Raw genomic sequence first — 25,624 nt, 5'->3', positions numbered from 1 at the left:
AATTAATTTCAGTTAATAATTAATCCCTAAAGAACAAGTAGAGGCCCAGGCTTAGGTGGGGCCCAGACACCTGCAGGAGGGACACCTCCTTAACTTCCCTCTCTGTAGAACTGGGCACCATCCCCATCAAAGCCTCCAGACATAGGGAAGGGGTGGGGCACAGGATTGAGGAAAGGGGACCACCTTCTATTTTCCCCAACAGCCCAGTGAATGGCCCTCTTCTGGGTCCTCAAAGCCATACTGGGAGAACTGGAAAATCCAGTTACCCAGCTTCCCTCTCCCATTTCCCCCCCAAACACTTATGCTAAGGATTGAGTGGAGTATAGAAAGGCAGCCCTGGTAAGGAGAAGCCAGCTGAGGCTTCAGACATCTCTTCTGTCCATCAGAGAAGCAAGAAGTGAGGTGGCCACAATGGGGGCCAGGCTGCCCTTCTTCCTCTTCCTGACACTCCTGAGCAGCTCACAGGGAACAGGTGAGGGCTGGAGGGCTTGATGCCTGGGTGCTCATAACAGAAAGAAGCCAAAGAGGGGAGTAAGAGAGGCATCCAGTCCTGAGCTTCCAGAGGTCTGGGGCTGAACCCCTGCATCGAGTGGGTCCTGAAGGGCATTGTCAGGGAAGAGCAACTTGGGGTGGGGGAGGCAGGGGTGCCCGCATCTCTGAAGGAATATAGCCCTAATAATTGGGACACTAAGCTGTATTTTTTGATCCCTAGGCCCAAGAATGATTTTGCAGCTGAAGCTGAAGGACTCCCTTCTAGCAAATTTCTCCTATGATTCCAGCTTCCTGGAATTGCTCGAAAAGGTAGTTCTTTGGGAGGGGAAAGGTGAGGCTGTGTGAACTTTGAGTGTGTTTCTGAGTCAGTGTGGGCCTCTCTGCTGGGGTCTGGCCACCTCCAAGGGGTGAGTGAGAGCCATCTTACACCCTTCCCTCTAACCCTTTCTCTTCCCCAGCTCTGCTTCCTCCTCCACCTCCCACCTGGGACCAATGTCACTCTCCATCATGCAGGATCCCCACACCGTGCCATCTGCAAAGTCTGAGAACAGTCAAAACCTTGTGTCCTCCCTTGGCCCAGGCATTTGACCACCAAGGTACAGGAAAGATGCCCTAAACCCTGCCGAGTGGCAGTAAATATGATGAATTCAATGACTTGCCTTTGTGGGTTTGTGAACAGAGGGCTGGCAGGAAAATGGAATTGGACACCAAACTCTCTGACTCTCCCCCTTATTAAGCAGAGGGGTTTCGGGATGGACACCCTCTCCCTCAACACCAGTGTGAAAGGCCTAGAAAGAATCTGGGAAGTTAACTGTTTGAGGACCCACGCACCACACTTATATATGCATGTGCGTGAACACACACTTCAAGCTGAGATCTTCAGAATACCTAGGAATAAAGGCAAGAAATGTACTGAATTCCTACTTTGTTCCAGACTTGATGCTTTCCCATTTCAATGCTTGCAGTGATCTTGAATGTAGAATAAGTGTCACTGTCCAATTTTACAGATGAACACTGAGGCTTACAGAGGGTAAATCACTCACTTTAGGTGAGCTAAAAAGGGCCCCAGTGTTCCATTAGCAGTGGACACCAGACAAATGCCTTGACTTAAGCAAGATTTTCATTTCTTCCTTCTTTGCTTGGGAGGCAGCTCCAGCGATAGATGAGAGGTTCCACCTGTGAGAGGATATCCGGCCAGCCAGGTGTGAGTGGTGGGGAGGGTGGGTGCTAGCAGAGCTTGTGCTGGCTGTGAGGACATACAGTTCCACAGGCCCACGCTTGAGTCCTGGGTACATTTCTTATCTCTCAGAGCCTCCATTTCTTCACCTGCAAAGTGGGAATGATAGTACCTGATGCTTGGACTGTTGTGAGCATTACATGGAGAAGCTACGTAGGGTACATGGGCAGGTAAGTGAGCATGAGTAGTAGGGATTGTTAAAATTCAACCATGGTCCTGACATAGAAGTCCTAGTCCCCTCAAGGGTCCAAGGTCTTCCTTCTGATTTTCTTGAGGCAGGCACTCCTCTGTCTCCTCACCCAAGATGATCTTGACTTCTTACCAGCTTTCTCAAAATGCAATCATGCAGCTCAAACTTGACCATTTGGGGGTATTGATGTGACTGTTTCCTGTTCTCCACAGTCCTCTCCCCTACCTACCATACTCCCCACCTACCCAGTATCACCACCATGGGAAATTAGAGGCTGACTTCCTTGGAGGGAGGAGAAGGCAACGGCTCCAAATAGAGCATCCCTGAAGATGAGGGGGGAATTGCAAGTGGGAAATGAAATGAAAAACTTCCAAAACAAAATTCCTCTATTTTCCTTTACAACTATCCTGGGATCAGCAACCTGGAAGAGAGGTAGCTGGGAGCTAAAAAGGGCCCCAGTGTTCCATGACTTGTTCTTTGCCTGCACTAGGTGCAGGTGACACTCATGGGTCAGGTGTGTAGGCCCTACCCAAGTTGGGGAACTGGAGGTCTGGATTTCCAAGGAGCAAACAGCTAACTGCCTCTCAACCTGATTCCTACATCTCAGGGCCTGGGATCACCAGGCTGTGATTTCCAGATTCTTTCCTCAAAAAAACTCTCTTCCAAGACTCGACAGAGCAGTACAGGGAAAAGAATGCTTTGGGATTGAACACACCTAATTGCTGTTCTTCTCTTTTTGGGTAATCACATAAATTCTAGCTGAGCACATGGCTCACTTACATTTAGCTTAGCACACAGCTCATCATATTTCCCAGCCTGTCAGCTAGGAATGGCAACAGCTACAAGGAGAAAGGCAGTATACAACTTCCTGATGACATCTCTGAAAGGAGAGGCACTTTTATTTGAGGGAAGAAAACAAAGTCCTTCCAGTAGCCTACAGGTCGTAGACCAGTGCTTTCCAATAAACTTTCCATGATGGAAATGTTTTAGAACCTACACTGACCAATATGGTAGCCACTAGCCACATGTGGCTATCAAACACTTGAAATGTAGCTAGTGTGACTATGGAACGGAATGTTTAGTTGTACTTAATTTTGAATTCGTTAAATGGCAACCATTTTGGACAGCACAGCCCTAGATGACCTGCCTTGAGCTTTCCTGACTCCCTACCCCACAATGGACTTTATCTCCTACTCTTCCCCCCAACACTGGCCTCCTTGCTGCTCTTTGAGCACTCAGGATATGCTCCCATCTTAGTTTTGCTCTGGCTCTTCCCTCTACCTGGAACACTCTTCTCCGAGGCATCCACTTGGCTAATTCCTGCACCTCCTACAAGTCCTTGCTTAAATCTCACTTTCATAGTGAGTTCTACCCTGACCCCCTATTTAATACTACAATCTGTCCCTTTCCACACTGCCTTATTCTACCCTTTTGTCCCCATAGTGTTTATGACTCTCAGACATAGTGTATAGTTTATTTACATGTGTTCTTTTTGACTCTCCTTGCTAGAATTAAAGTAAACAAAGACCTTTGTTTCAGTCATTGATGAATCCAAGGGTCCAGAATAGTTCCCAGCATATAGAAATATTTGAACTGGGGGAAGACAGAAAGGAAGCTGCCGAACCCCTCCTCTCCCTCCTCTCTCTGGGTAGGATGGGGGTGGGGGTAGGGTGGAGCAGATCTTAGACCTAGAGTTGGAAACAGTGTATCAGAATGGCAGGAAATAAGATTAAATGGGGTGTGGGCCTCCTTTATTACAGAACTCTGAACTGCCTCTGCTCAGCAAAAGAAATGTCCACCTTGCCTAACCCACCATTATATTTGATGCTTGGTTAGAGCAGCCAAAATGAACCTGCACCTATGTACTGGGTTGAATCCCAGTTGATACTTTGGACAAGTTACTTTTATTCTCCGAGCACATTTCTTCATTTCCAAAATGGAGCCAACACCCACCTCCTAAGGTTCTCAGGAGGATTAAATGCACCACGGAAGCTACAGACCATGATAGGCCTACCATAAGTAATAGCCTCAGAGCTGCTAGACAGAATATAACTTGGGCATGTAAGAGGCAGGTCCCTGAATTCCACGGAGATGACACAAGGTGTTTAGGGTGGATCAGTGGGTGTCTGCATCTGTGAGGATGTACATCTGTCGGAGGTTGGTCAAGATGTCCCCGGCAGTCTGGTATCAGGTACACAGAACAGGGGCAGCATTCAAGCCCCAGCGTGCCTTGCAGCCCCTTGGGCCCAGAGGAAATACCTGCTCCTCTTAGCACACCCCACCCCAGGATAAAGCCAAGGAGCGGGGTACCTTCCATTTGGTGAGGAGAAATGGCCTGCAGGAGCCAGGACACTGTCAGTAATTCCAAGAAGTAGGTGGAACCCAAGTCACAGTACCCAGGCCTTACCAGGAAGCTCCTCTTTCTTCCAATAAGGCAGACACCGCCAGCATGGACACTCCCACTGCAGCCCAGAGCCCCAGGCTTAGCCCCAGGGTAAGAGGCAGCCCCCCTCTTTTCCTAGACCAAAGCCTCAGGGAACAATTGAAAGGCAAGAAAGTCACCACTAGGAGAAAGAGGAATAAAAAGACCAAGTTTATCTCATTCCTAAACTTCCAGGTAGGACTGCATAAGAGGGAGGCTGGGCAGGAATGTGAGTATCTTGAGGACACCCAGTGACACTGACCAAACCAATCGGTTTCCTTATTTACGAAATATGGGAAGTGAGCCACAAGGTCTCAGAATCTCCATCATGCTTGACAGCTGCTAGATTCTGTCTGTCCTCAAAGGCAGATCAGGAAGAGAAGAAAACCACCATATAGTGAGCTGGAGCTCAGAGCTCTCTGGGGTTAGGACATGCATCCATCAGCTGCCGGAGGTGAGAGGCCGCCTTGTCCAGCTTCGACAATTCCAACTCGAGGGAAGAAAGCTAGCCGAGAAGAGAAGCAGGTGAGGATCCAGATATAAGGCTCATCCCCTCCAGCCCACATTCCCACAGGGAATCAGGCTAACTCCAGCCTCACCCTCTGCTGCCTTTTAGTCTCCGTCTCCCGCTCTGATGGGGTCCAGGCCATGAGGCCATCAAGCTGCTTTTGCAACTTGTGTCTTCGGGCAGCTAGCAGAGATAGATGGGTCTGGGGGTCCACAAGCCCCTGTGGAAGAACAGAGAAGGCTCAGCCTTCTTTGTACCATCTGCGGCCTGTCCAGTACCTGTCTCCACCCCATTCTCAGGAGCCCTTCTCACTTTTACAGAACCCACCATTTGCCCTCCTCCCAACATCCTTTCAATCCCTCCCTTCCCCCTCCAATCTCCTCTAGGCACCTGCAGCTCCATGTACACCTGAATGGTATCATTGAGTGGAGCCTGGGCCCAGCCAGAGGGAGCCAGTACACCTGGGGGTAAGAAGCCCACAGCCCCACAGTGGCCCAGGGTGCCTAGAGGTTCCAGAAAGGCCTCGAAGAGGCCTTGCTCTTCAGGCTCTGAGCTCTGCAACAGCACTGAGGAGGAAAGGGAAACCGTCAGTGTCAAAGCATGAGATCCTGCTTCCCTTCCCATCCTGCACCTCCTAACTCTGGGCTCTGCCCTCCAGGCTCTCCCCACTCCTCCACCAACCCCTTCTTTCTGCAGGGACTCAGGAGCCCAGGACCCATCTCACCTCGGGGCCGGGCCTTTGTGAGCTGGTACATGGCTCGGAGAGCCCTCAGTGCCTGCACGGCCTCTTGGACCCGGGAGAAGCGCTGTTCCAGCTCAGGCTGGTGCCAGTGTTCCTGGAGATGAAGACCCAGAGCTGATAAGCAGGCCCCTGGGAGACTTGATATCAGCTCTCCTGGCTCTACTCTCCACCTGACCACCCTGATCTGCTAAGGGCAACATACTCTCTCCTCTCCACCACACACAAAATTCACCACCTCAAGGAACAGAACCCAGCAAAACCTGGGGTACCATCTAAGGACGTCTTAGTTGATGTTTGTGTTGATGTCTGTTAATTGTTCTGGTCAAATATACCAAACAACCAAAAGTAAGTTGGAATTTAAACCGTATCATTCAAAACTCACAAAACCAAATAAGCATAAAGAAATTTAAATAATTAAACTTTAAAATTATTTTTTGGGTGAGTCTGTAGTATTTTTCCTTCTGAAATTATTAAAGCTTAAAACTGCAGCAATTTGGGGACCATCCTATTAATTCTCATCTAGTTCTCATCACAACCATGCTATTAACTATTACTACCCCTGGTTTAAAGATGGAGAACTGAGGCATGGTCAGTCTAGGGACAAAGTCCTGCTCTTGTCTATGGGGCTAATACTGCCCCCAACACAGACCTGTGAGAACAACCCATCCTCCTAAAGACTCTACACTAAAGTACAAATCACAATTGTTGAGGACCCTACAGCAGCAAACCCTTTGAGAAGACTGCTCCCCAGCCCTTCACCAGTGGTCCCATACCCAGACATCAGGGATGCGTACTCACCAAGCTGCAGGCAGTGGGGTAGGGGGCAACAGAGATGCTAGGGGCAGAGGAGCCTCCAGGCCTGGGGGGCAGCCTCTGCCAGAGCTCTTCAGCCAGGAAGGGCATCAGTGGGGCGAGGAGGCGGAGACCGATGTCAGCACAGGAGAAGAGGACCTGAGGGGGGCCTTGGGGACGGGGCGAGTGCAACAGCACCGGCTTCACAGCCTCCTGGGGAGGGAGCCAGAGGGTCAGGGAACAGGCCCAGGCCATTATCTGTGTCCTTTCTCTACACACTCACTGCCCTGACAGTGAAGAATGCTGTGGGTGAACATGGGCAGGAGCACAGGGCATCTTGGACCCCGTCGGCTGTCCCAGAACACACTCTGGAGCAACTGAGATATAGAAATCTAGGGCAGGGATTCTCAGGAGTGTGGGGAGGTATATAAAATTGTCAGTGTGGTTTGCACAGTTTCAGAAGAAAAGCACTGAGTTCTCGGCCTATCAAAAAGAGGCAGAGCCCTTTGCCAGGGAATTGGATCTCAAGGTGAAGAGGAAGCAGGTAACAGGAGTGGAATGCCACGCCATGACCCCAGTCTACTCACCAAGTAGACATCACAGAGGTTATGGAGCCAGAAGTGGTGCAGGGCATGGGTGACAAGTGAGAGCTCTTGGGCAAGGAAGCCTCGCCCACACTCCCGGGCAGTATGGGCAAGACGGCTCAGGATCCACGCATCCATGGGCGATGAAGGGGAAAGCTGCGGGCAGCAAAGGGCTTCAGGATGGGACGACTCGACTCCCGTGTCCTTTCGCTCCAAATGCCATCTTCAGCCCCCAAAGACCTGATGATTCTGCCTCCCAAGCCTCTCTCTTACCTCTTCTGCAGGCTGGGGCACAAATTTCTCCCCTAAGGCATTGAGGATAAAGCGCAGGGCATTCCAGATTTTGTTGCAGAAATGCCGGGAACTCAGGACTTCGGAGACAGACAGGTGCAAGTCGCCCCCTAGAGGAATAGGAAGAGGGGGAGTGTACATGTGGGTGGCAGCAGCACAGGGAATCCTTGACCCTGCCCCACCCTCTACAAGGGTGCCTACAGCCCCAACCCCTCCCTTGCCCAGGCTTACCTAAGGCCCCATGGGAGCACAAGGTGAATCTTAGGGCATCTGTCCCACACTCAGGGATCCCATGAGGGAAGTCCTTTCTCTACAACCAGAGGGAGAAGAGGAGTGGCAGATGCCTACGCAGCTGCAGGACCAGAAACCTGGGCTGTAAAGAAAACCAGAGGCCTCGAGCTAGAGGCTGAGATGAAGTGGACGTTGGTGACTCACCTGTGCTGCAGCCGCGATCGCCAGCTCTGTAGAGTCCAAGTTCCCATCCCTCAGCTTTTCCTGCAGCACCTGAGATGGGTAATTCACTGGCCTTGGTCAAAGACCCTGCTGCTACAAGGGCCCCACCCACTCTCCCTCCCAGCCGGGTCCTCTCCACAGGCTCCGTTCTTCTCTCCCACAAACCCATCTCTTGCCAAATTTCATCCTGACCTGCAGCTCCACCCCACTGATGATGTCTCGTGGGTCCAACACATTCCCTAGGGACTTGCTCATTTTCCGGCCCTGCCTGTCCCGAACCATGGAATGAAGAAGCACCTGGGAACATGGAGGGAGTCAGCAGAGGGGCTAGGGGAGCCTTTCCTCGGAAGTGCCCAGGGAATCTCTGGCCTCCATGCAACAGGGGTTAGGGTAGGAAGAGAATCAGGAAAAAGGAATTGGGACCACAGAAAATACTTCATTAGGGACTAGAACAGAGAACAAGATTTAGCGAAGCCTGGGGAGTCCATGAGAGGGGCTCAGCACTGAAGTGCTGTTACCTTGCTGAAGGGGAGCTGCCCTGTGAGCTGGGTCCCCAACATGACCATGCGGCCCACCCAGAAGAACAGAAGGTCACTACCAGTTTCCAAAAGTGACAGGGGGTAGAAACGAGTGAGGTCTGGGGTCTAGGAGGAAAAAGATAAGCAGTGAGAGGCCCAAGCTCTGTTCTTGCAGCTCTCCTTGAGGCTCTCTGGAAGGCCAAGTGTCTACTTCATCATCCCCACCTTTACTCTCCTCCCCTCACCTTGCCTCACCTCTTGGGGCCAGCCCAGGGCAGCAAAGGGGAAAAGAGCTGAAGAGAACCATGTGTCCAGGACATCAGGATCTGGGAAACAGAACAGGGAATGGGGGACAACTGGAACCTCCAGCCCACAACTGTGTACCTTTCCAGCCCAACCCCACCCACAGAGACCATGGCACTCTGCCCCATTCCCAACTTTCCTAACCCCACCTCCTCCACCTCAGTATCTGCCCCCTCAAAGGCCCAGACGCTCTCCCCTGCCCTCCACAACACAGACACTCACCCCTCTGCAGGGTCAGCTCTGCCGCTGGTCTCCCTGTCAGCTCTGAAGCTATTTTTCTGGCCTCGGCCTCTGTCCTCCCAACCACCCAACAGTCCTCCCTGTCACCCTACAGAAAAAGTAAGGGGTGGGGGAGAACAAGGAAGTTCTGCCAGTGTGAAACATCACCGACTTTCGTGTCCTCCCATGTGGTCTAGGGATGGCCGACCCCCTCCAGCAGTGAGATGAATAAGTGCCCGCTCAGGCGCTCAGATCCTGCAGTGGGTTACATGACTAAGACCATGAAGCTCTAGAAAGGCAGGGGGTTGGGACGGGTGCTCAAAGTCTCTGATGCTTGCGCTATGGCTATTTCTCTTTCCGCTGTGCCCAGTCCTCCCCGTCCCCTTCCTCCTACCAACCTTTGTTTGCTCTTCTACAACCAGGTAGGCGGGAATCTGATGGCCCCACCACAGCTGCCGGGAGATACACCAGTCTCTGCCAAGAGGACGTCAGTGATTTCTCAGCATAACCAGGGCATCACCCCACCCCACCTCCATAGAGCCCCTTACCCTTACCCAATGTGGGAAAACCAGTGCTGCCAGTTTTTCTGGTGGAAGGAGGGACTGAGCTCCAGAGCTCCTGACTCCACAGCCTGGAGAAAAAGGCCCTTAGATAGTGCTTCCGTTCCTACACCAGCACCCCTCCTGAGATGAGACAAGTATCCTCTGAGGTGGTGCTATTACTCATAAAAGACCTCCAGAGGCTCCGGAGAAGATTTGGGGTTTGACTGGAATGTGCGCCAGCCCTTTCTGGGCCTCCCTACCTCCATCCCCACAGTTCTCCTCTCAAATGCCAGGGCCAGAGGTCTGTGGGGCAGGAGGGCCCCAGCTTCTGTTTTTTCATTCCAATTTTCAGGGAATTCCCATTCCTTCCTTACCCTGCAGACTTACCTGGGCAGCTCGATCCCCCATCTCCCGGCAGCGGACAAACCACTGGCTCTTCAGTAGGTATTCTACCACGTCCCCAGAACGGCTGAGAAAGAGGCAGGGTGAGTCTGCTGCTCCTCAGGCCCTGTGCCTTTCCCCACTGGGACATAGTACCCTACTACATGCCAGACCCTCAGACCTGAGAATACAGCAGCAAATAAAACTGACACAGGGGAGGAGCACCTGGGTGGCTCAGTCGATTGAGCATCCGACTTGGGCTCAGGTCATGATCTCATGGTCAGTGAGTTAGAGCCCTGTGTCAGGCTCTGTGCTAACAACTCAGAGCCTGTTTCAGATTCTGTGTCTCTCTGTCTCCCCCTGTCCCTCCCCCACTCATTCTCTCTCTCTCTCTCTCTCTCTCAAAAATAAATAAACATAAAAAAATTTAAAAAAAAAAAAACTGATACAGGGGCACCTGGGTGGCTCAGTCGGTTAAGCATCCAACTTCGGCTCAGGTCATGATATCATCATGTTAAGTTCGAGCCTCACATCAGGCTCTGTGCTGACAGCTTAGAGCCTGGAGCCTGCTTCAGATTCTGTGTCTCCCTCTCTCTCTGCCCCTCCTCACTCACACTTTCTCACTTCTCTCTCTCTCTCTCTCTCTCTCTCTCTCAAAAAAATAAATAAACCAAAAAAATGTAAAAAAAAAAAAAAACTGACACAGAGCTTCTGTTCCCTTGCAAGCGGTATGGAGTACATCCTATTGCACTATTAGCTTCATCCACTCCCTTCCCAGAAAAGTCCTAAGTAAAAGGGTTAAAATGGGGTTACCTGCAAATAGGAAGCACCATAGGGTGGTTCTGAAGGCCCCGGAACAGGCCCCGTTCCCTCAGTGCAGACATAATCTTTTCCCGGGCCACAAATCGATGAAGACCCTGGGGAAAAATGGCAACAGTAAAGGTTAAAGGCCACTAAGTGTGTGTGAGAGGAAGGATTGAGGAAAGTGTGAGAGGGAGGACTGAGGAAAGGCAGAGGGTGCTCCAAAGGATGGGGTAACACTGAGGCCAGTACCACCTGTAGCCAATCCCCACAGAGGTAAGTCATGGTCCCATCCTCTGCAATGACACTCAGAGGGCTCAAGCCATGTCGGGCTCCCAGCTCAGCATCAGCAAGACTATGTGCTGGAGTCACCTTCACCGCCCCTGGGGGTACAGAACCACCATGAACACTGACCCCTGACCTTTTCCAGAGATTTCGTTGTCGCCCACACCCCCATCTCTCTTTTCTCTTCTCTGTCCATGCCTCCTTTTCGTCCCACTCCCCACTGAGACTACCTCAGAAAAGGCTTTCCCTCCCTTCCTTTCTTCCTCTTCCTGATGCTTCCCCACTCCTCCAGAATCCCCAGCCTGCTCTCCCTCCCATGGCCTCCACCCACCTGTGCCCATGTGTGGCTGAACAGCAGAGTCTGTGACGAGGGGGAGAAGCTGCCCAGTCAAAGGGTGACGAAGCTGTCGCCCATGCAGATGCTGAAAGGAAGAGAGCGAGATCAAGGCCAGGCACACGTGTGAGGTGCAAAGGTCTGGGCTGAATGTAAAAACCTCTGGGAATAAGAGGGTGAAAACCAGAAGGTAAAGAGCTAGAGCAGTGGTCACTAAACTTTTTCTCATGGGGCCAGAGTTTATTGTAGGCTTTGCAGGCCACAAGGCAAATTTGGTCTCTGCAATTTACTCTGCTTTGCCAATGCAGCGCAATTAGGTAATAATACTCAGTTGCAGATAATACATAAAACATGCAAGTGAGGATATACAAAAACAGGCAGTAGGATGGGTTTGGCCCACAGGCAATAATTTGTCAACTGCTAAGCTAGAGACTAAGTAGGACATCAAGAAAAGAAAGGCACAGAGTCAGAGACACTGGAGAGTGGAAACGAGACAAGTCTTAGGAAAAGGAAATCAAAGGAAAGGAGTTAACATCAAACAGGAAGGGAAGAGAAAGCTATGTGTAGGAAAGTCAGCTGGCAGAAAGCACAATGTGTATTACTGTGTATCGGGAGTCATCAGGATGAACAGCCACAGCCACGTCTCCAGGCAATGTCTCTGGCCTTGTGGTTCCTACTATGATCTCTGTGTCTGAAGACAAAATTCAAGCACTTAATGCTGGTCATTGCCCTGGCCCCTCACTCCTGTAACTAAAGCCAGGAGAACCAGAAAAGGGAGGGGACAGGAAGCACTCATGATTGAACAGACCCCCAGGTATAACTACAGGAAATTAGGAGCCTGGGGTTTCCATGTAAGCTTATGACCAGAAGCCCAGGAGGATATCTGGTGCTAAGGAATTTCTCCATAACTTGCATGGAACAAACAGGTAGAGCATTAAGAAAAGCAACTAGAATCCTTACTTGGTGCTAGAGAATACTGGGGGTTCTCAGTGCCCTAATCACTCGTTGAGAAACTTCCTCTGTCTATTCCAGCTAATCTTTCTTCTCTTTCTCTGAGAAAGAGAAGGGGTAACAGCCTCCTGTAGAATTAGGTCAAGCTTCCAAAGGGCAGTGCCCATGTGCACTTTTCTTACATGGCCCAGAAGACCCAGAATAAATGCCTACAAGAACACCAACACTACCAAGGTTCCCTATGCACCTCCCACCAGGCCATGTAGGAAACAGGCTGGTGGGCTCCCTCCCACCAACCCCACATGTGCTCAAGAAAGCAGTTATGATAAGCAGACAACCTCTCTGAGGACTACCCTTACCAGGTTCTCCATCCACAGGGAAGGCCACAGAAACAAGGAGGCCAAAAGACACAGGGATGGGGCAGCCAGGCAGACGAAGTTCCGTGCGGCCAGGCAGGGGCCGGCTCTCCACCTGGAAGAGTCACAGCAGCAGGGCTGGAAAGCAGCCTCTCCTCCACTCACCAGCCTGCCCTGCGGCCCAACTAAAGACATTCAGAGGATTCAGGAGCCACCTCCTCCTCCCCTAATTCAGTCATAGTTCAAAAATATTCACCGAGCACTTACACCACACTGGGTATTGTGCTGAACACCCTCCATGAATTCTCATTTAATTCTCACAACACCCCCTTGACACAGGCATTTCCATCATCCCTAGGAGCTCTCACAGACCTGCTTCTCCTCCTCTGCCTTACCTCGATATCCGAGATGGCTGATCTTAAAGCACAGGACCAGTTGACAAGCTGCTGGTTCCGATACAACAACCCTGCCTCATAGAGTCGCACAAAAGCTTCAGTCACGGCCACTGAGGAGCCCTAGGGGATGATCTCAGTGTCCATATCTAACAGCCCATTCTCAGCCCATCACCCCACTCAGAGACCCAGGCATTCCCACCCTGCTACCCCCAACACACACAACATCCCACCTGCCTGCACATATCTCTAGACACCTCCTCAACACCCACAGGAATCAAGGCATGGAGCACTCACAGCATCCATAGTGAAACACTCTCGGTCCCAGTCCAAGGAGGCCCCCAGAGCTTGGAGCTGCTCACAGATCTCTCCACCTTTCCTGTGCCCAGAGAGATTTTTGTCAGCAAACTTGTCCTGAGCACCAACTATGTACAGGCCCAGTGACACTCCCAGCAATGTATGGCATTGGTTTAGTCTCTAGAAGCTAATGGAGACACGCACACAAACTCAGTATGGGTCTTCTATGGCATTAAAAGAAGTATAAAGTTCCGGGGTGCCTGACTGGCTCAGCTGGTAAAGCATGTGACCCTTGATCTCAAGGTCATGAGTTCAAGACCCATGTTGGGTACAGAATAGGAAGGAAAGAAGGGAGGGAGGGAGGGAAATAAAGTTCTGCAGTAACAGAGGAGGGGGCAGCCAATTTGGGAAAAACCCAAAGAAGCTTTACAGAGAAAATGGTTTGTGATAACAGACATCTATAAGAATGAGGGTAATTTCAAGTAGATGGAAGGTAGGGATAGGTAAGTAAAAGAGACGAGGAAATCTAGGCTAGAAAAAATGGGGTAAGTGCAGAAACAATATACATATATACCCACACACACAAATTCATGCATTTTCAAGTATGTAATACACACACACTCACAACACTTAGAGACCCCACTGAATGCTAAAGGAATCCAGGGCTTCCCTCTCTGAGGGAATTTAGGGCTGGATGCAAAGAGCCCATCAGGTTAGGAAGAGTGACTCAGAAGCAAGGACCCAAACCCTCCATGTGCGGGGAGGTGGGGGGGGGGGGCAAACTCCACCCACTGTACTCACTCCTCCTTCCACTTCCACACCTCCCTAAGGAAGTCTTCCCGGCTCAGCTCATGTCTCCTCACTCCTTGCTCCTTCCAAAGTTGCTTCTCCACCACAGCCTATGGTAAGAAAAGGAGGCAAATGAACAGAGAATCAGGTCATTTTAAAAGGAGAACAACTCTCCTTCACCCAAGAAAAGGGAAAAGTGGCAAAATTCATACTTGTGTAGCAATTCCCGCATGATCTGAGCCTGGGACCCACAGCACCTGATCCCCACACATCCGGTGCCTGCAAAACAAATACCCTCACGGGAACCCCCGAGCCTCCATATTTACTCTCACTCCCTGCACACTAGCACACTTCCTTCTTCCCCTCCAAGACCATAAGCAGCCCCATTCCCCTCTCACCAGCGCACCAGGGCATCCTGTATGGCCACTGTCAGTGCATGTCCAATATGTAGGGAGCCAGTGACATTGGGAGGTGGGATACACATGGAAAACGTCTCTCCTGTGGCCTGGGGCAGCTTGGTCTAGAAAACAGAAAAGTCAAAGGGCAAAAGACGACTGGATGTTACCTGGGGGAACAGCACCCTCTGGTGCCTCTGAGGCAGGAAGAACTGCAGGAAAAATAGTCCAGCAAATTACAGGAAAGGGGAAAACCTGCCAAGAAAACGCTTTGGACACCAGGAGCAGAAGACAAGTTCTCTGTTTTATTAAGCAGGTTCTGCAATATGGCTAGCTGTAAGCTCCAGACTAACACTCAGCTGTGCCCAAGTTCAATGGCCATTCTGTGCTGGGGACCATTTAGTACCCCTCTCTTCCAGGTACTAACCTGATATTCTGGTTTGAAGAAGCCCTCTCGCACCCACCAAGAGTACCAGGCAGCCTCAACATATCGAGGGCTGTATGCAGGAGGCAGGACCCGGGAGACATCTGCAGCAGCAGAGGAGAGCTCCACTAACTCCTGAACTTTGTTCCCAGGCTGCATTTCAGCAGACCAAATGGGCAACAAAAATGTGGGAGAAAAGACCTTCAAGTTCCCTAGTTACCTTTCTTTTCACCGCGTTCTGTGGGAATTTCATACACCACCACCTCCTTAGGAGTCCAGGACTTACTGGATTCTGCAGGTGACTGGAGAGAATGACCAAAAGTGGGGATGCGGGGATACAATTTCCAGTATACCCCAGGCATCTGGAATCCAACCAGTCTCTCCTCCAGCCCCCTCCGAAGTTTTCTCAAAAAACCAAGAACAAGCTATCTGACCCCTAACCTTGCTCTTCCGGGCTACCCCAGCCTCCAGCGCCACCTGCTTTTCTCGCTGGCGCTTCTTCTTGGCTTCATGGTTTCTCCGGGAGAGGGAGGATCCATGGGGCTTTGACTGGGTAGAGAGGGGATACGACCTGGGGAAGACCTGTGACGGCCTCAGCCCCCAGAGTGGTGATCGAAAAGAAGCCAGAGGCATATGAGGCATCGGGAGCGCTTGGAAAGGGCCAAGATCTGTTCCAGACAGACAGAACACATTAGGAGGATACGTGGGTGGGTGGGCGTGGGGTGTCACACCGTCTTCCTTATTCCCTGCCTTTTACTAGCACTGGCCTGCTTTCTATCTCCTCCCCCCACCCCCCCCCCCCCCACACGACGCTTCCCCCGTTAGGACTAGAGTGCATGGTGTCGGAGTTTGTTGCCCTCAACCTGTGTATACGCGACGGTGAATAACCGCACGGGGCGGGGAAAGGACTCAAGGATTCTGGGAGATTGTCCACATCAGGGTGCCCGAGAGCCAGCAGAGAGTCTCATCATTGCCATCTCTGCCTGCCCAAACACCGCCCCCACTGCCCCCGGCCCTGCTCTGCCCGGCTTGCCTGCCCGTCGCAGCGCGTGGATCTCTACAGCGCTGAGCCACCCACCCCGACCAAGCCGCTCTAGCGAGCGCTCACCCGGCGAGCCGCCGCTATCCCAGGGTGCCCCGCAGCCGCCGCAGCATGGAAGGCTGAGGGAAACCAGCGAATCCGACCCCGGAATGCGACCCGCGAGCCGCGCGGTGCAGGGAGGCGGGGCCACGCCCGGCGCATGCGCTATAGCCTATTCGGGCCCATTCGCTTTCCGGCGGTCAGGTGGGTTGCCAGCGCTGTAAGGTGCAGGTCCTCCGAGGAAAAACGAAAAGCCACGCGGGGAGGCGCCCAGGGGGCACCGTGGCTCACTTCCACAACTTTATTAAACAATAAGAGTCCGGCGTGTAAATAAAAAAACACCTGAGTTCTAAGGCTGCGTCCGCCTCCACGCAGCCGCCCCACCCCGCCCGGGTCTGATCCCGCACTCTCAGGAGCTGTGCTTCTGCCGCTTCCAGAAGCGCTTGACGTCGCTGTGCCCGGCCGGGGTCACCACCATCAGCCTCTTGGCCGAGTTCTCGAACACCAGAACGCCCAGCTCCCGAGCGTGGGCCAGCAGCAGCTCAAAGTCCACTTGCGACAAGAACTGATTATACAGTACACCTGGAGTCCGCAGGAAAGGGGCGGTGGGAGAGAGAAAAGGCAAGAACTGAGACCCCTGCGTGGCAGCCTCGGGTCATTGGCCTGGGCTTGCCACCCACCACAATCTGAAAACTAATTCTCTATGCTTGTCTGTTTCAGGGCTCATCCTAACACTAGCGTGATCCAGCCATATTCAGTAAGGCAATGTAACACAGTAAAGAAACACCCAACTAATGCTCACCAAATCAGAGAAATTAATGTGAATTATCCCTCCCAATTCCCTCTTCTACTGAATCCAAACTGCACAGATTTGAGACAATTTACTTACTACTACAGGCTCATCCCCAAAATAAAAGTGTTTTGCCAGCTTTTCTCTACCAGCCCATGCAGTAAAACAAACCAAAAAAATGCATGAATAGCTTTTTCAGTTCATCAAGACTAAATTGTCTTTCCTCTGGCCAATGACCAAGAACCAACCACCAGAAGCCACTCACCCTCAGTGAACCGGAGTCTGTCCCTTTCTAGCTCCCACAGCCGAATCTGGTCCGTGATGGTGGGCGGCAGCACAGGTGTCTGTAGAAGCAAGAAATGGCTATAAGATTCAGGAATACTGCCCCAGGCAACCCCAGCTGTCTACTCCCCGGACTTGGATACCCCTTTCTCTTTTCCATCACTTCATCACCAGGTGCCAGGGGCTGTCAGCCTCCAGCAGCTCGATACCTGTTTGAGCATCACTGGGTGGGCCCTTGTCCTTAGGAAATGGATGATCTAAGAAAACAGACAAGAATGGGATCAGGAGCTCAAGTAAGAGGGCAGGAAAGCTACCTAAGCTGTCATCTGATGTCAGTAAAATATCACCTTACTATTTAAAAATCCATAGCCATGCCTGTCTTTAACCCATCCCTGTTCAGATGTTGTCCCAAGTTGCTGTTCCTATTGGTTATGTCTGCTAAATGTGCTCTAGCACATTTGCCCTTTCCATAGTCTTGTTTTGTTTTTTTCTTTAAAATATCAGCAACTATTAACTTTTGAGCACTTACTGCATGGCAGGCTCTGAGCTAAATGCTTTACTGCTATTCTCTCATTGAATCCTCCCAAAAACCCCGTGAGGTGAGAACTGTCATTATTTTCATTTTCCAGATGAGGAAACTGAGGCTCAGAGAAGTGAAGCAACCAAGCTGTTTATGCAGATAGGAAGTGGTTAGTAGTGAAGACACAAATCTATACCTCCTCCCCCATGTTTTTGCCCATGGAGGGTCTGCCTTTTCCCACAGTTAAAGCCTTGACTTCTCTTCGTGTACATGGCCTATACTCAAACACAAAGAACTCACCACCATCTACTGTAACAGAGCCAATGTTAGCCTCTGTAAGATGAGTACCTTGTACCCCATAGCCAAAGTGCAGTCTATCTTCCCACCCCCACCTTCCCCAAGTGGGGGTACCTGCTGGGCTGTGATGCCACTGGCGATGGCCTGCTGCACGCTCTCCCGGGTCACCTGCGCCACGACCATGTTGGGGAAGCGATAAAGCATCTCTGAGAAGAGAGCAATCAGGGCGATCTGCAGCTCCGACTCTGACCCAGGGATAGGAAGAGAAGATAATGAGGCTATCCCCATACCCAGACTCCCTCATTACCTTCAAGTGTGAGGAGGAATGTCAGAGAACTCTAAACTGCCAGGTAAATATAAACATAAATTGGCACTCCCTCCCCACTCCCATCCCCAACCTGCTGTCCTTGGGGCCCTCTATCTGGCCTCACCTGTGTAAGCATACAGTCGGTAATTAGTTTCCACAACAATGAAGCCTGGCTGATGGGCAGTACCCCCAGCTCCAGAAACACCTGACGAGAGATTAATGGCCAGTCGTGTGGGGTAGTACCGCCGAGATTTCCTCTGGAAAAGACAGAAGGGAAAGGCAGGGGGCCCTCGCTCAGGTGTCACTAACCAACATCTTCCTATCTGAGACAGACCCCTTCCAGGGCACAAAGCCTCAACTCACAACTTGTCTCCTCCAAGGGACCCAAGTATTCAGTCCTGGCAACTACTTCCTGCTACTGTCCCCTGAGACCCACTCTTTTTTTTGTTTGTTTTTTGTTTTGTTGTTGTTTTGGTATAGTTGACATACAATGTAACATTAGTTTCAGGTACATAACATAGTGATTCAACAACTCTACACTTACCCTATACTCACTACAAGTGTAGCTAATACCTGAGACCCCACTCCTTTTTAAAGGCCAAGGCAACGGACCATCCTGCCTCTTCCCTAGAAGCCGTGTATCTGGGTGTTCATACCTTCCTCTGGAAAACAAGCCCAAACTCACGCAGATGTTGCAGGAAATTCAACAAAGAATCACTCATACCTTCCACAGAGTAATCCTGGGAAAGAGAGGTGCTCGGTTGGAATCCAAAATACATCCTATTCTCCCCCTCTCAACCCTATACACTCATTCCCTCTTTTCCCATCTGTGCTTTGTTCATTCTTATCTTTCACACTTTTGTCCATAACCTGACTTCCCCTTCTCATCTCTCCACCCATCAGCTTGCCCACACAAGCCCCCAGCTCCATCCCCCTGTTTACCTTGCCCAAAGTAGAGAAGCTGAGCTGGAAGAGGAAGGAGAGAATCTCCACCAGGTCCATGCCCCGACTCTAGGGAGGAATGGACAGAAACAAAGTAGGAGGGATGGAAGGGAGAGAATGAGGGAAGAGAACATCAGGAAATAGTCTGCAGGGGTAGTCTCTTCATGGGTCTTGAGAAGAGCAGAGCATGCCTGGCCTCCTCACCTGGGCTGTCTGCAAATACTGCAACATAAAGTACCAGAGCTGGGCAGGGGTGTCCAGCAACAGGAATTGGAAGCCGGCCGACGTAATGCAGGGTGGCTCTCCAGGTTCAGTGCTAGAGACATAGACAAAGACAAGGGTAGAGGGATGCAGAGAAAAGCCACCATCCCCACTTGTCCTCCCATGTTTTTTCTTGATTTCTCTCTGGCTATTCTCCACTCAGCTCTCCTTTTTCAGTTAACCACCTGTAATCCTAACCCACCTTGGACACTCAGTTTAGCAGGGATCTGATGTACCTCTGGTTTCCTTACCTCTTCATGAGCCCAGCCTGGCTGAGAAGCTGAGCCAAGTCCTGGCTGACGGCTGCACTGGGGGAGCCCACCATGAAGTGTAGGACCACCTGAGAAACAGAAGTGAACAGAGAGAACAATGCTCTATGGGCCAGTGGAAGTATGAGCACAAGCCGAGACAGAGTCCCAAGTCCTCACCTCCCATCGCTCCTCGGCGTACTTGTCAAGTGAGGGAACATCCCGGGCGTGCTTGTCTGGACCCAGTTGACTTGTGTCATCAGACCAGGCCTTTCCCCTATGCCAGGATGGGCAAAGAGTAAAGAACCCTGTCAGTGTTTCCTGCCTGTTCCCCTGCCCTATTCCCCCCCTCATCTCCATGGGCTATGAGTAGAAGACATTTCTTTCCTATAGCATGCAGCTACATCTAGTCCAACTTATTCCTAAACGAGCTCCCAAAGGTGGAGCCCACTAAGTCCCAGAGAGGGCCCTCAGGGGCACCCCCTCCAGCAGTTTAATTAGCAGTTTAATTACTAGTTCCCCTCTCCTAGCTTAGGAAGATGGAAGTGACATACCCACCCAGAAGGGCAATGCGGAGGTTCTGGCGGAAGATGGGGTTAAGGATGAGGCCCTGGAGACCACCAGGGAGCAGCTGGGTGTGCCAGATACGGAGGCCACTCAGCAGCCCTGTACTTTCCTCTTGAGCTCTGAAACAGAAGCAAAGAGGTGAGGGAGTGTCTAGAGAACAAAAAGAAGGAGGCCCACAAAGGCTCCTATTTCTGCCTTTTCTGAACTGGTAATCCCTTGGAACACTATTTCAGAGTGAAATCAGTGTCTTCTTAAGGCAAATTTCTTACTGCAATACCTACCAGAACCTTGTTGTAGACATCACATCTTTCCAAGGGGGAAAATACAGTATGCAGAGTTTCCCAAACTTATTTAAATACAAGCTTTGGGATATATCCATTAATATTTCCTGGAAGTGTCCCAAGGAACACTTGGAATATCTAGCTGTTGAGAAATGTGTATCTGGCTGAGCATGCAGCAGAGACTCACTTGCTGAATTCCTTCTTCACCCACAGGGCTACAGCAGCTTGTGGCAAAGGCTGCTCCAGGAAGAGCATCCGCATCACCCAGTTCTTAGCCAAAGAGGGGAGCTCCCTGGAAGGGGGTAGAGATAAAATGTTATTATCAAAAACTGCCTCATCTGCATCTCTGCCCTCAACAGCCTCTTAAACATCTCATCCCACTCCCCACACCTTTACCAGTCTTGCTGCCCCCATTAACTCCATCTGTTTTGGCCTGACACACTTTAATCTCCAAGCCCCCCAGAGCTAAGCTTCAACCCATAACTTATTCCAGTGTGCTGGCCCCATTACATTTCCTCAACGTGGTCCCTGCCATGAAGGGGATCCTTACCTAAACACAGCCAGACAGGTGGCAGGGTGCCCATACAATCGGTCCAATATGCCAGGGCTCAAGCCCCCTAGGAATTCCTGCAGGTTCCTGCATTGTAGGTGGACTCGGTTCAGTCCGCCCCTTGAGGGGGTGCTCTCCATCACCTGAGAGATGCAAAGTCAGAAATGCACCCCCCCAGTCCATGTCAGTGTCATCCCTCACCTCACCTCCCAATTCCAGATCCACTGGACCCCACAATAACCCATTCTTTCTGTGATTTCCTTTTCTATGTCATTCATCTCTCCTTTCTCCCAAACCTAACCAACCTCCTCTCCTCTCCTGCCTCCTCACCCCACTTCTGGCCTTAACTCCAGTTTTCTCTCAATTTCCAAACAAATGAACTGTTAATTGTCCCATATTGGCAAAATCATTTTTTTTTTTATTTCAATATCTTGTCTCATCTTTACCTAAGCAGTGACAAGGAAACTTGTTTGAGCCCAATCCTCTCTCCCTTCCACCTCTTCTGGTCAGATCAGCTTATGAGCTCCAAATCTGTCAATCCTTCCCATCTTATTTCTCGGCCCCACAGGTCCTGCCGGGCACAGCAATGAACTACCTTTCTCCTCCTTGTCTCCCAAATCTACGCCCACCTTTCCTCTTTCCCCTCCAAGACTATACCCCATTCACCCGATCCATACGTCCGATCTCTTAACTTCTCTCCTACTTTCCTCCTACTCCTCGCCTCTCACTCAACTCTCTTATACCTCCCCACCACCCCCCCTCGGCCCCCCTACCACTCTGTGTCGATTCCCCCGCCCTCGTGCACCCTGAGTCTCAAGTCGTCGCTTAACCGGAGCTAATGTCTGGCGTTGGCTCCCTGGAATAGGAGAATGTACGATGGAAAACGAGAGAAAAAGATGGGGAGAGGGACAAAGAACTAGACAGGAGTCCAGAGTGTAGGACTCAGAAGAGAAGGAAAGGAGGGGAAGAAGTGAAAAAGTAGGAAAGATAAGAACAGGCACTGCACTCACTCGCCCGCCGCGGGGCTTTCTGGGAATTGGAGTCTTTTCTGGACTCACCCCAGGGTGAGCGGAAGCGCGTCTGACTACAACTCCCAAAAGGCACCGCGGGGAAGCCAAGAGGAGGGAGGCTGGCCTTTAATTGAGAGAGTCCGAGACACCCGAGGCAGCGCCACTTAGTTCCGCGTCGCTTTCCGCTCACGCAGCTAACGGCGAGTCTAACCGACCTAGGCGGAAGGCGGGACCCAGGGAGGAGAAGGGCCGCTAGGGCTTGCTGTCAGAGGCAAGCGTCTCCTAAAGTGAGACGCTTAGTTCAGAGACACACGAAACTGAGCTCCTTGAGCTCTTCGCTTCTCGTAAAATTGAAATACAGCACTCTCTAGAGCGTTTTCGCAAGTTAGGAGTACCACTCAATGCGTCTTACTCGGCTTGTAAGTACTCAATAAATCTTAATTGCCACGTCCACCATGCTCCCACCAACCCGTTTCGTTAAAAGATCTTAATACAGTTGTTTTAGGAAACCAATTGTTGGGTCTGATTTGATTTATGAAGCTGCTGCAGGAAAAGGGAAGGGAACGTCTTAAGCCAAAGCCAGAGCTACAAGTACCCCCAAGTTCCAATAAAGCAAGTTTTATTATTTCCACATTACAGACTAGAAGACCGAAACTCAATGGGATTAAGAAATTTGCCCACAGGGGCGCCTGGGTGGCTGGGTCGGTAGAGCGTCCAACAGCGGCTCAGGTCACGATCTCCGGGTTTGTGAGTCCCAGTCCTGGTCCTCGCCCTCTGTCAGGGCGGAGCCTGCTGCGGGTCTTCTGCAGCTGCACGCCCACCCGCCCCGCCCTTGCTCCCGTCCCCCTCCCCCTCACGCTCTCTCTCAAAAATAAATAAACATTAAAAAAAGACGAAATTTGCCAATCATTCATCTAGAAAATCCTGAAGCTAGGATTTGAAGTACCTGTGAGAGACCGTGAACCAAAATGGCAAGAACTGTGTAAGACTTGGTTATGCTTTGTAGCTCACCCGGTGCTTGTTTTGTTGTTCCATCCTTTAGCAATTGGTGTACAAAGTCCACAAAGAATGACACAAAGCTGACAAAGCTTTTTTAAGGCTAACGTTAAGTACAGTAAGAGACAAATTAGTCTGGGAAGAAATATTTGACAAAATAGACAATACAAAGAACTTTTACAAAGCAAGAAGAAAAAGAACAGAATAGAAATATTGTAGAAAGATGTAACAGGCAATAAACAGAAGAAATACAAATTGTTTATAATCAAATGAAAAAGCTTTCTTCACCAGTAATTAAAGTAAAGAAACAATACAATATCTGATTAGCAAATATATATATATACATGTGTATATAATGCATATGTATATACATATAAAATACATATGTATATATACATATATAAAATATATATTAATGTATATATAATGTATATGTGTGTGTGTGTGTGTGTGTATATATATATATATATATATATATATATATATATATATATATATATACCTCAATGTTGTCACCACAGAAAAACATACAGTAGTCTATACTTTTGTTGAAAGTTGACATAGTCACACCTTTTGGGGGGCAATTTGGCAGTATGTACCAGTTATTTTAATGTGGCTGCCATTTGACCTACCAATTCCACCTTTAGAAATGTATCATGGAAATTCTCCCACATGGAGACAGAGATTTACATGCAAAGATGTTTATTGAAGTTGTTATTGTATTATGAAAACAATGGAAACAGCCTGAATGTCCATTATGGGGGGTTAGTTAGATAAAATGTCATTTTTTATGTCATTCCAACAATGTAAAATACTGGGCAACACTTAGGATACTGTATGCAGAGTGACTGAGCTATGTACAACCTATCATGAGGAGAAGAAAAGCAGATTACAAAATGCCATGTATAGTTCAATGCCATCTTTGTAAGAAGCTTCTGTGTTTATGTAAAACTGCAATAGGTCATATGCTTCATTTTGACAAGAGCAAGCAAGGGGAAGCTAGGCAGATAGGGTCACAGTTTCCTGCAGTGTAGCAAAAACTCTTTAAGGCCACCCTGTCCAGAACAGGAGCTACTAGCCACCTGTGGCTATTTAAATTTCAATTAACTAAAATAAAATTTTAATTTTTTTTAATGTTTATTTATTTTAAGAGAGAGAAAGAGGACAGGAGCAGGGGAGGGGCGGAGAGAGAGGGAGACACAGAATCCAAACCAGGCTCCAGGCTCTGTGCTGTCAGCACAGAGCTGGATTTGGGGCTTGAATTCACAAACCACGAGGTCATGACATAAGCCAAAGTTGGACACTTAACCAACTGAGCCACCCAGGTGCCCCATAACTAAAAATTTTATATTAAGTTCCTCAGTCACATTAGCTCCATTTCAAGCACTCAATAAATAGCCACATGTAGCTATTTGCTACCTATTGGATGATGCATCTAGAGACCATGTATGTCTATGATCACAGATTCTCTTGGTGAGCCCTGCTTGAAGGGATGCAGTGAATAGGGGCTAGTTGTCTGATGACAAGAAATGAGCACAGGCTGAGTTTCTGGAGCTGGCCTTTAGGAAGATAATCAGCCTGGGCTCCTAGGAACTTTCCTTTTTAGGATTATCCAGAGTGTGGTGGAGAGTTCACAACCTCCTCCCCTCAGGCAGCATCCTGGAGAGAGAACACAGAGCCAGGGGCCCACTGGCTGCTTCTTACCAGTTTTGTAGCTTCCTGGCTGTGCTGCCTTTGGCAAGTTGCTTAGAACAGAGACGTTTTCTGTGAAATGGCAATAATTTTAACTATTTCATATGTTGTATTAAAAAAGATATAATATGTAATAAGGATGGTCCTGACACATAGTAGGTGCTCAGAAAATATTATGGTTATTATTTTCTTTTAAAAAAAATCACACCTGTAGTAAGTACGACAAAGAAGTCGTGTGTTCTGAGAGCATCAAGAGGATTTGATCTGGTTGGTCGTCAGGGAAGAGTGCCGAAGGACAAGCAGGACTTAACAAGGCAAAGACAGCAGGGAACTATGTTTCAGGCAGGGGAACAAGATTCTACAAAGGCCATGGCAGGAGGGACTATGGCCACTTACAAGAACTGAAAGTAGGCCAGTGATACATAAAAGACAGGGTGGGGAAGGATGCTGAAGGAAGGAGAGGGCAAACTTGGTCAGAAGATTTTATTTACTCTAGGGTCAACAGGAGCCATTAAAGGATTTGAAATAAAGTAGTGGGGGTCAGATATATGTCTGACTGCAGGGCTGAAAACAAATCAGAGAACAAGAACAAACCCTGGGAGACCACTGCAGTGGTCCCAACAAGATGGAGGTAGTGTGTGCCAGGATGGAGATGGAGATAGAAATGATAAATTTGAGGGAAATCTGGAAAGATCAACAGAGCTTCATGATAGACTGCACTTGGGAGGTGAGGGTAGAGGAAAAGAGTGTCAAGGATGCTCCCCAGGTTTTTGGCTTGTGCAGCTGAGTGGATGATGCTGCCATTCACTGAGTCAGGAAACCATGAAGGAGCAGCTTTGAACACACCAAGACAAGTTCAAATGAACACTAGGTGGTTGCATAGGCCTAGAGCTATGGAGTTCTCGGCTCATTGCTATGGCTTCCATTGTTCACTATGCTGGGTTGTGGCCTCTAAACTCCTGACCCATCAATGCATGTCTTAAAACATGGGTCACAGTGTTCGGACCTTCATAGGTTTCAGCAGAATCTGTGACCTGGATCCCAAGGGGCTATTAATTCAACATAAGATTTAACTATCTTTATTGGTATCTTCATTACCCAT

General features: G+C 49.8%; 4 protein-coding genes across 13 annotated transcripts in view; 2 read left to right on the top strand and 2 right to left on the bottom strand.

Moving 5' to 3' along the window:
• Positions 1-4,367, top strand: part of LOC131515327 (class I histocompatibility antigen, Gogo-B*0101 alpha chain-like) — a 554,762-nt gene extending 550,395 nt beyond the window's left edge. Inside the window, exon 7 of the mRNA XM_058736093.1 lies at positions 4,307-4,367. Coding sequence (XP_058592076.1) covers positions 4,307-4,352 — 46 coding nt within the window. The 3' untranslated portion in view covers positions 4,353-4,367. The remainder of the gene's footprint in view (positions 1-4,306) is intronic.
• SFTA2 (surfactant associated 2) lies at positions 175-6,021 on the top strand. 2 transcript variants are annotated; one of them, XM_058736113.1, is made up of 4 exons: positions 175-472; positions 713-801; positions 1,802-1,899; positions 5,546-6,021. In XM_058736113.1, the coding sequence occupies exons 1-4, from the start codon at positions 412-414 to the stop codon at positions 5,592-5,594; spliced, it is 297 nt and encodes a 98-aa protein (XP_058592096.1). In that variant the 5' UTR covers positions 175-411; the 3' UTR covers positions 5,595-6,021. The 2 variants fall into 2 exon arrangements, with proteins under 2 accessions (XP_058592096.1, XP_058592097.1); XM_058736114.1 differs by lacking the exons at positions 1,802-1,899; positions 5,546-6,021 and adding an exon at positions 951-1,143 and having other exon boundaries at positions 248-472.
• VARS2 (valyl-tRNA synthetase 2, mitochondrial) lies at positions 4,494-16,060 on the bottom strand. 6 transcript variants are annotated; one of them, XM_058736073.1, is made up of 30 exons: positions 15,807-15,944; positions 15,140-15,366; positions 14,919-15,000; positions 14,702-14,802; positions 14,278-14,399; positions 14,092-14,158; positions 13,892-13,989; positions 13,091-13,172; positions 12,797-12,916; positions 12,405-12,516; positions 11,697-11,785; positions 11,092-11,182; positions 10,731-10,858; positions 10,488-10,591; positions 9,681-9,762; positions 9,306-9,382; positions 9,150-9,225; positions 8,755-8,860; positions 8,485-8,555; positions 8,230-8,355; positions 7,904-8,008; positions 7,694-7,762; positions 7,490-7,568; positions 7,241-7,368; positions 6,971-7,123; positions 6,390-6,596; positions 5,574-5,685; positions 5,240-5,415; positions 4,941-5,069; positions 4,494-4,846 (listed from the first exon to the last, which is right to left on the bottom strand). In XM_058736073.1, the coding sequence occupies exons 2-30, from the start codon at positions 15,338-15,340 to the stop codon at positions 4,751-4,753; spliced, it is 3,189 nt and encodes a 1,062-aa protein (XP_058592056.1). In that variant the 5' UTR covers positions 15,341-15,366; positions 15,807-15,944; the 3' UTR covers positions 4,494-4,750. The 6 variants fall into 6 exon arrangements, 5 of the variants coding, with proteins under 5 accessions (XP_058592056.1, XP_058592055.1, XP_058592054.1 ...); XR_009263556.1 differs by lacking the exons at positions 5,240-5,415; positions 15,807-15,944 and having other exon boundaries at positions 15,140-15,781; XM_058736072.1 differs by lacking the exons at positions 14,702-14,802; positions 15,807-15,944 and having other exon boundaries at positions 15,140-15,274.
• A 6-nt stretch (positions 16,061-16,066) lies between these two features.
• Positions 16,067-21,846, bottom strand: GTF2H4 (general transcription factor IIH subunit 4). Of its 4 annotated transcripts, none has more exons than XM_058736082.1 (14): positions 21,598-21,846; positions 20,825-20,967; positions 20,462-20,566; positions 19,981-20,112; positions 19,607-19,703; positions 19,430-19,518; positions 19,122-19,233; positions 18,918-18,986; positions 18,632-18,715; positions 18,100-18,232; positions 17,783-17,874; positions 17,061-17,108; positions 16,835-16,913; positions 16,067-16,361 (listed from the first exon to the last, which is right to left on the bottom strand). In XM_058736082.1, the coding sequence occupies exons 2-14, from the start codon at positions 20,962-20,964 to the stop codon at positions 16,189-16,191; spliced, it is 1,353 nt and encodes a 450-aa protein (XP_058592065.1). In that variant the 5' UTR covers positions 20,965-20,967; positions 21,598-21,846; the 3' UTR covers positions 16,067-16,188. The 4 variants fall into 4 exon arrangements, with proteins under 4 accessions (XP_058592065.1, XP_058592062.1, XP_058592063.1 ...); XM_058736079.1 differs by having other exon boundaries at positions 17,783-17,913; positions 21,598-21,845; XM_058736080.1 differs by having other exon boundaries at positions 17,783-17,913; positions 21,630-21,845.
• Positions 21,847-25,624: the final 3,778 nt, after the last annotated feature.

Source organism: Neofelis nebulosa, chromosome 6, assembly GCF_028018385.1.
Source record: "Neofelis nebulosa isolate mNeoNeb1 chromosome 6, mNeoNeb1.pri, whole genome shotgun sequence".
NCBI classification, from domain to species: Eukaryota; Metazoa; Chordata; class Mammalia; order Carnivora; family Felidae; genus Neofelis; species Neofelis nebulosa.
This window is presented reverse-complemented; position numbering and strand designations above follow the sequence as displayed.

Excerpts from the sequence above, each read along its gene's own strand:
- GTF2H4 (XM_058736079.1), bottom strand. The coding sequence starts at position 20,964 with ATGGAGAGCACCCCCTCAAGGGGCGGACTGAACCGAGTCCACCTACAA. Across the intron at positions 20,567-20,824 it reads ACCTGTCTGGCTGTGTTTAG|GGAGCTCCCCTCTTTGGCTA; the intron begins GTAAGGATCCCC and ends ACCCCCTTCCAG. Across the intron at positions 17,109-17,782 it reads GTGGCATCACAGCCCAGCAG|ATCATCCATTTCCTAAGGAC; the intron begins GTACCCCCACTT and ends CTGTTTTCTTAG.
- VARS2 (XM_058736073.1), bottom strand. The coding sequence starts at position 15,340 with ATGCCTCATATGCCTCTGGCTTCTTTTCGATCACCACTCTGGGGGCTG. Across the intron at positions 10,859-11,091 it reads TCAGCCACACATGGGCACAG|GGGCGGTGAAGGTGACTCCA; the intron begins GTGGGTGGAGGC and ends CTGTACCCCCAG. Across the intron at positions 6,597-6,970 it reads ACCTCTGTGATGTCTACTTG|GAGGCTGTGAAGCCGGTGCT; the intron begins GTGAGTAGACTG and ends CTCCCTCCCCAG.
- SFTA2 (XM_058736113.1), top strand. The coding sequence starts at position 412 with ATGGGGGCCAGGCTGCCCTTCTTCCTCTTCCTGACACTCCTGAGCAGC. Across the intron at positions 802-1,801 it reads TCCTGGAATTGCTCGAAAAG|AGCCTCCATTTCTTCACCTG; the intron begins GTAGTTCTTTGG and ends CTTATCTCTCAG. Across the intron at positions 1,900-5,545 it reads TACGTAGGGTACATGGGCAG|GGACTCAGGAGCCCAGGACC; the intron begins GTAAGTGAGCAT and ends TTCTTTCTGCAG.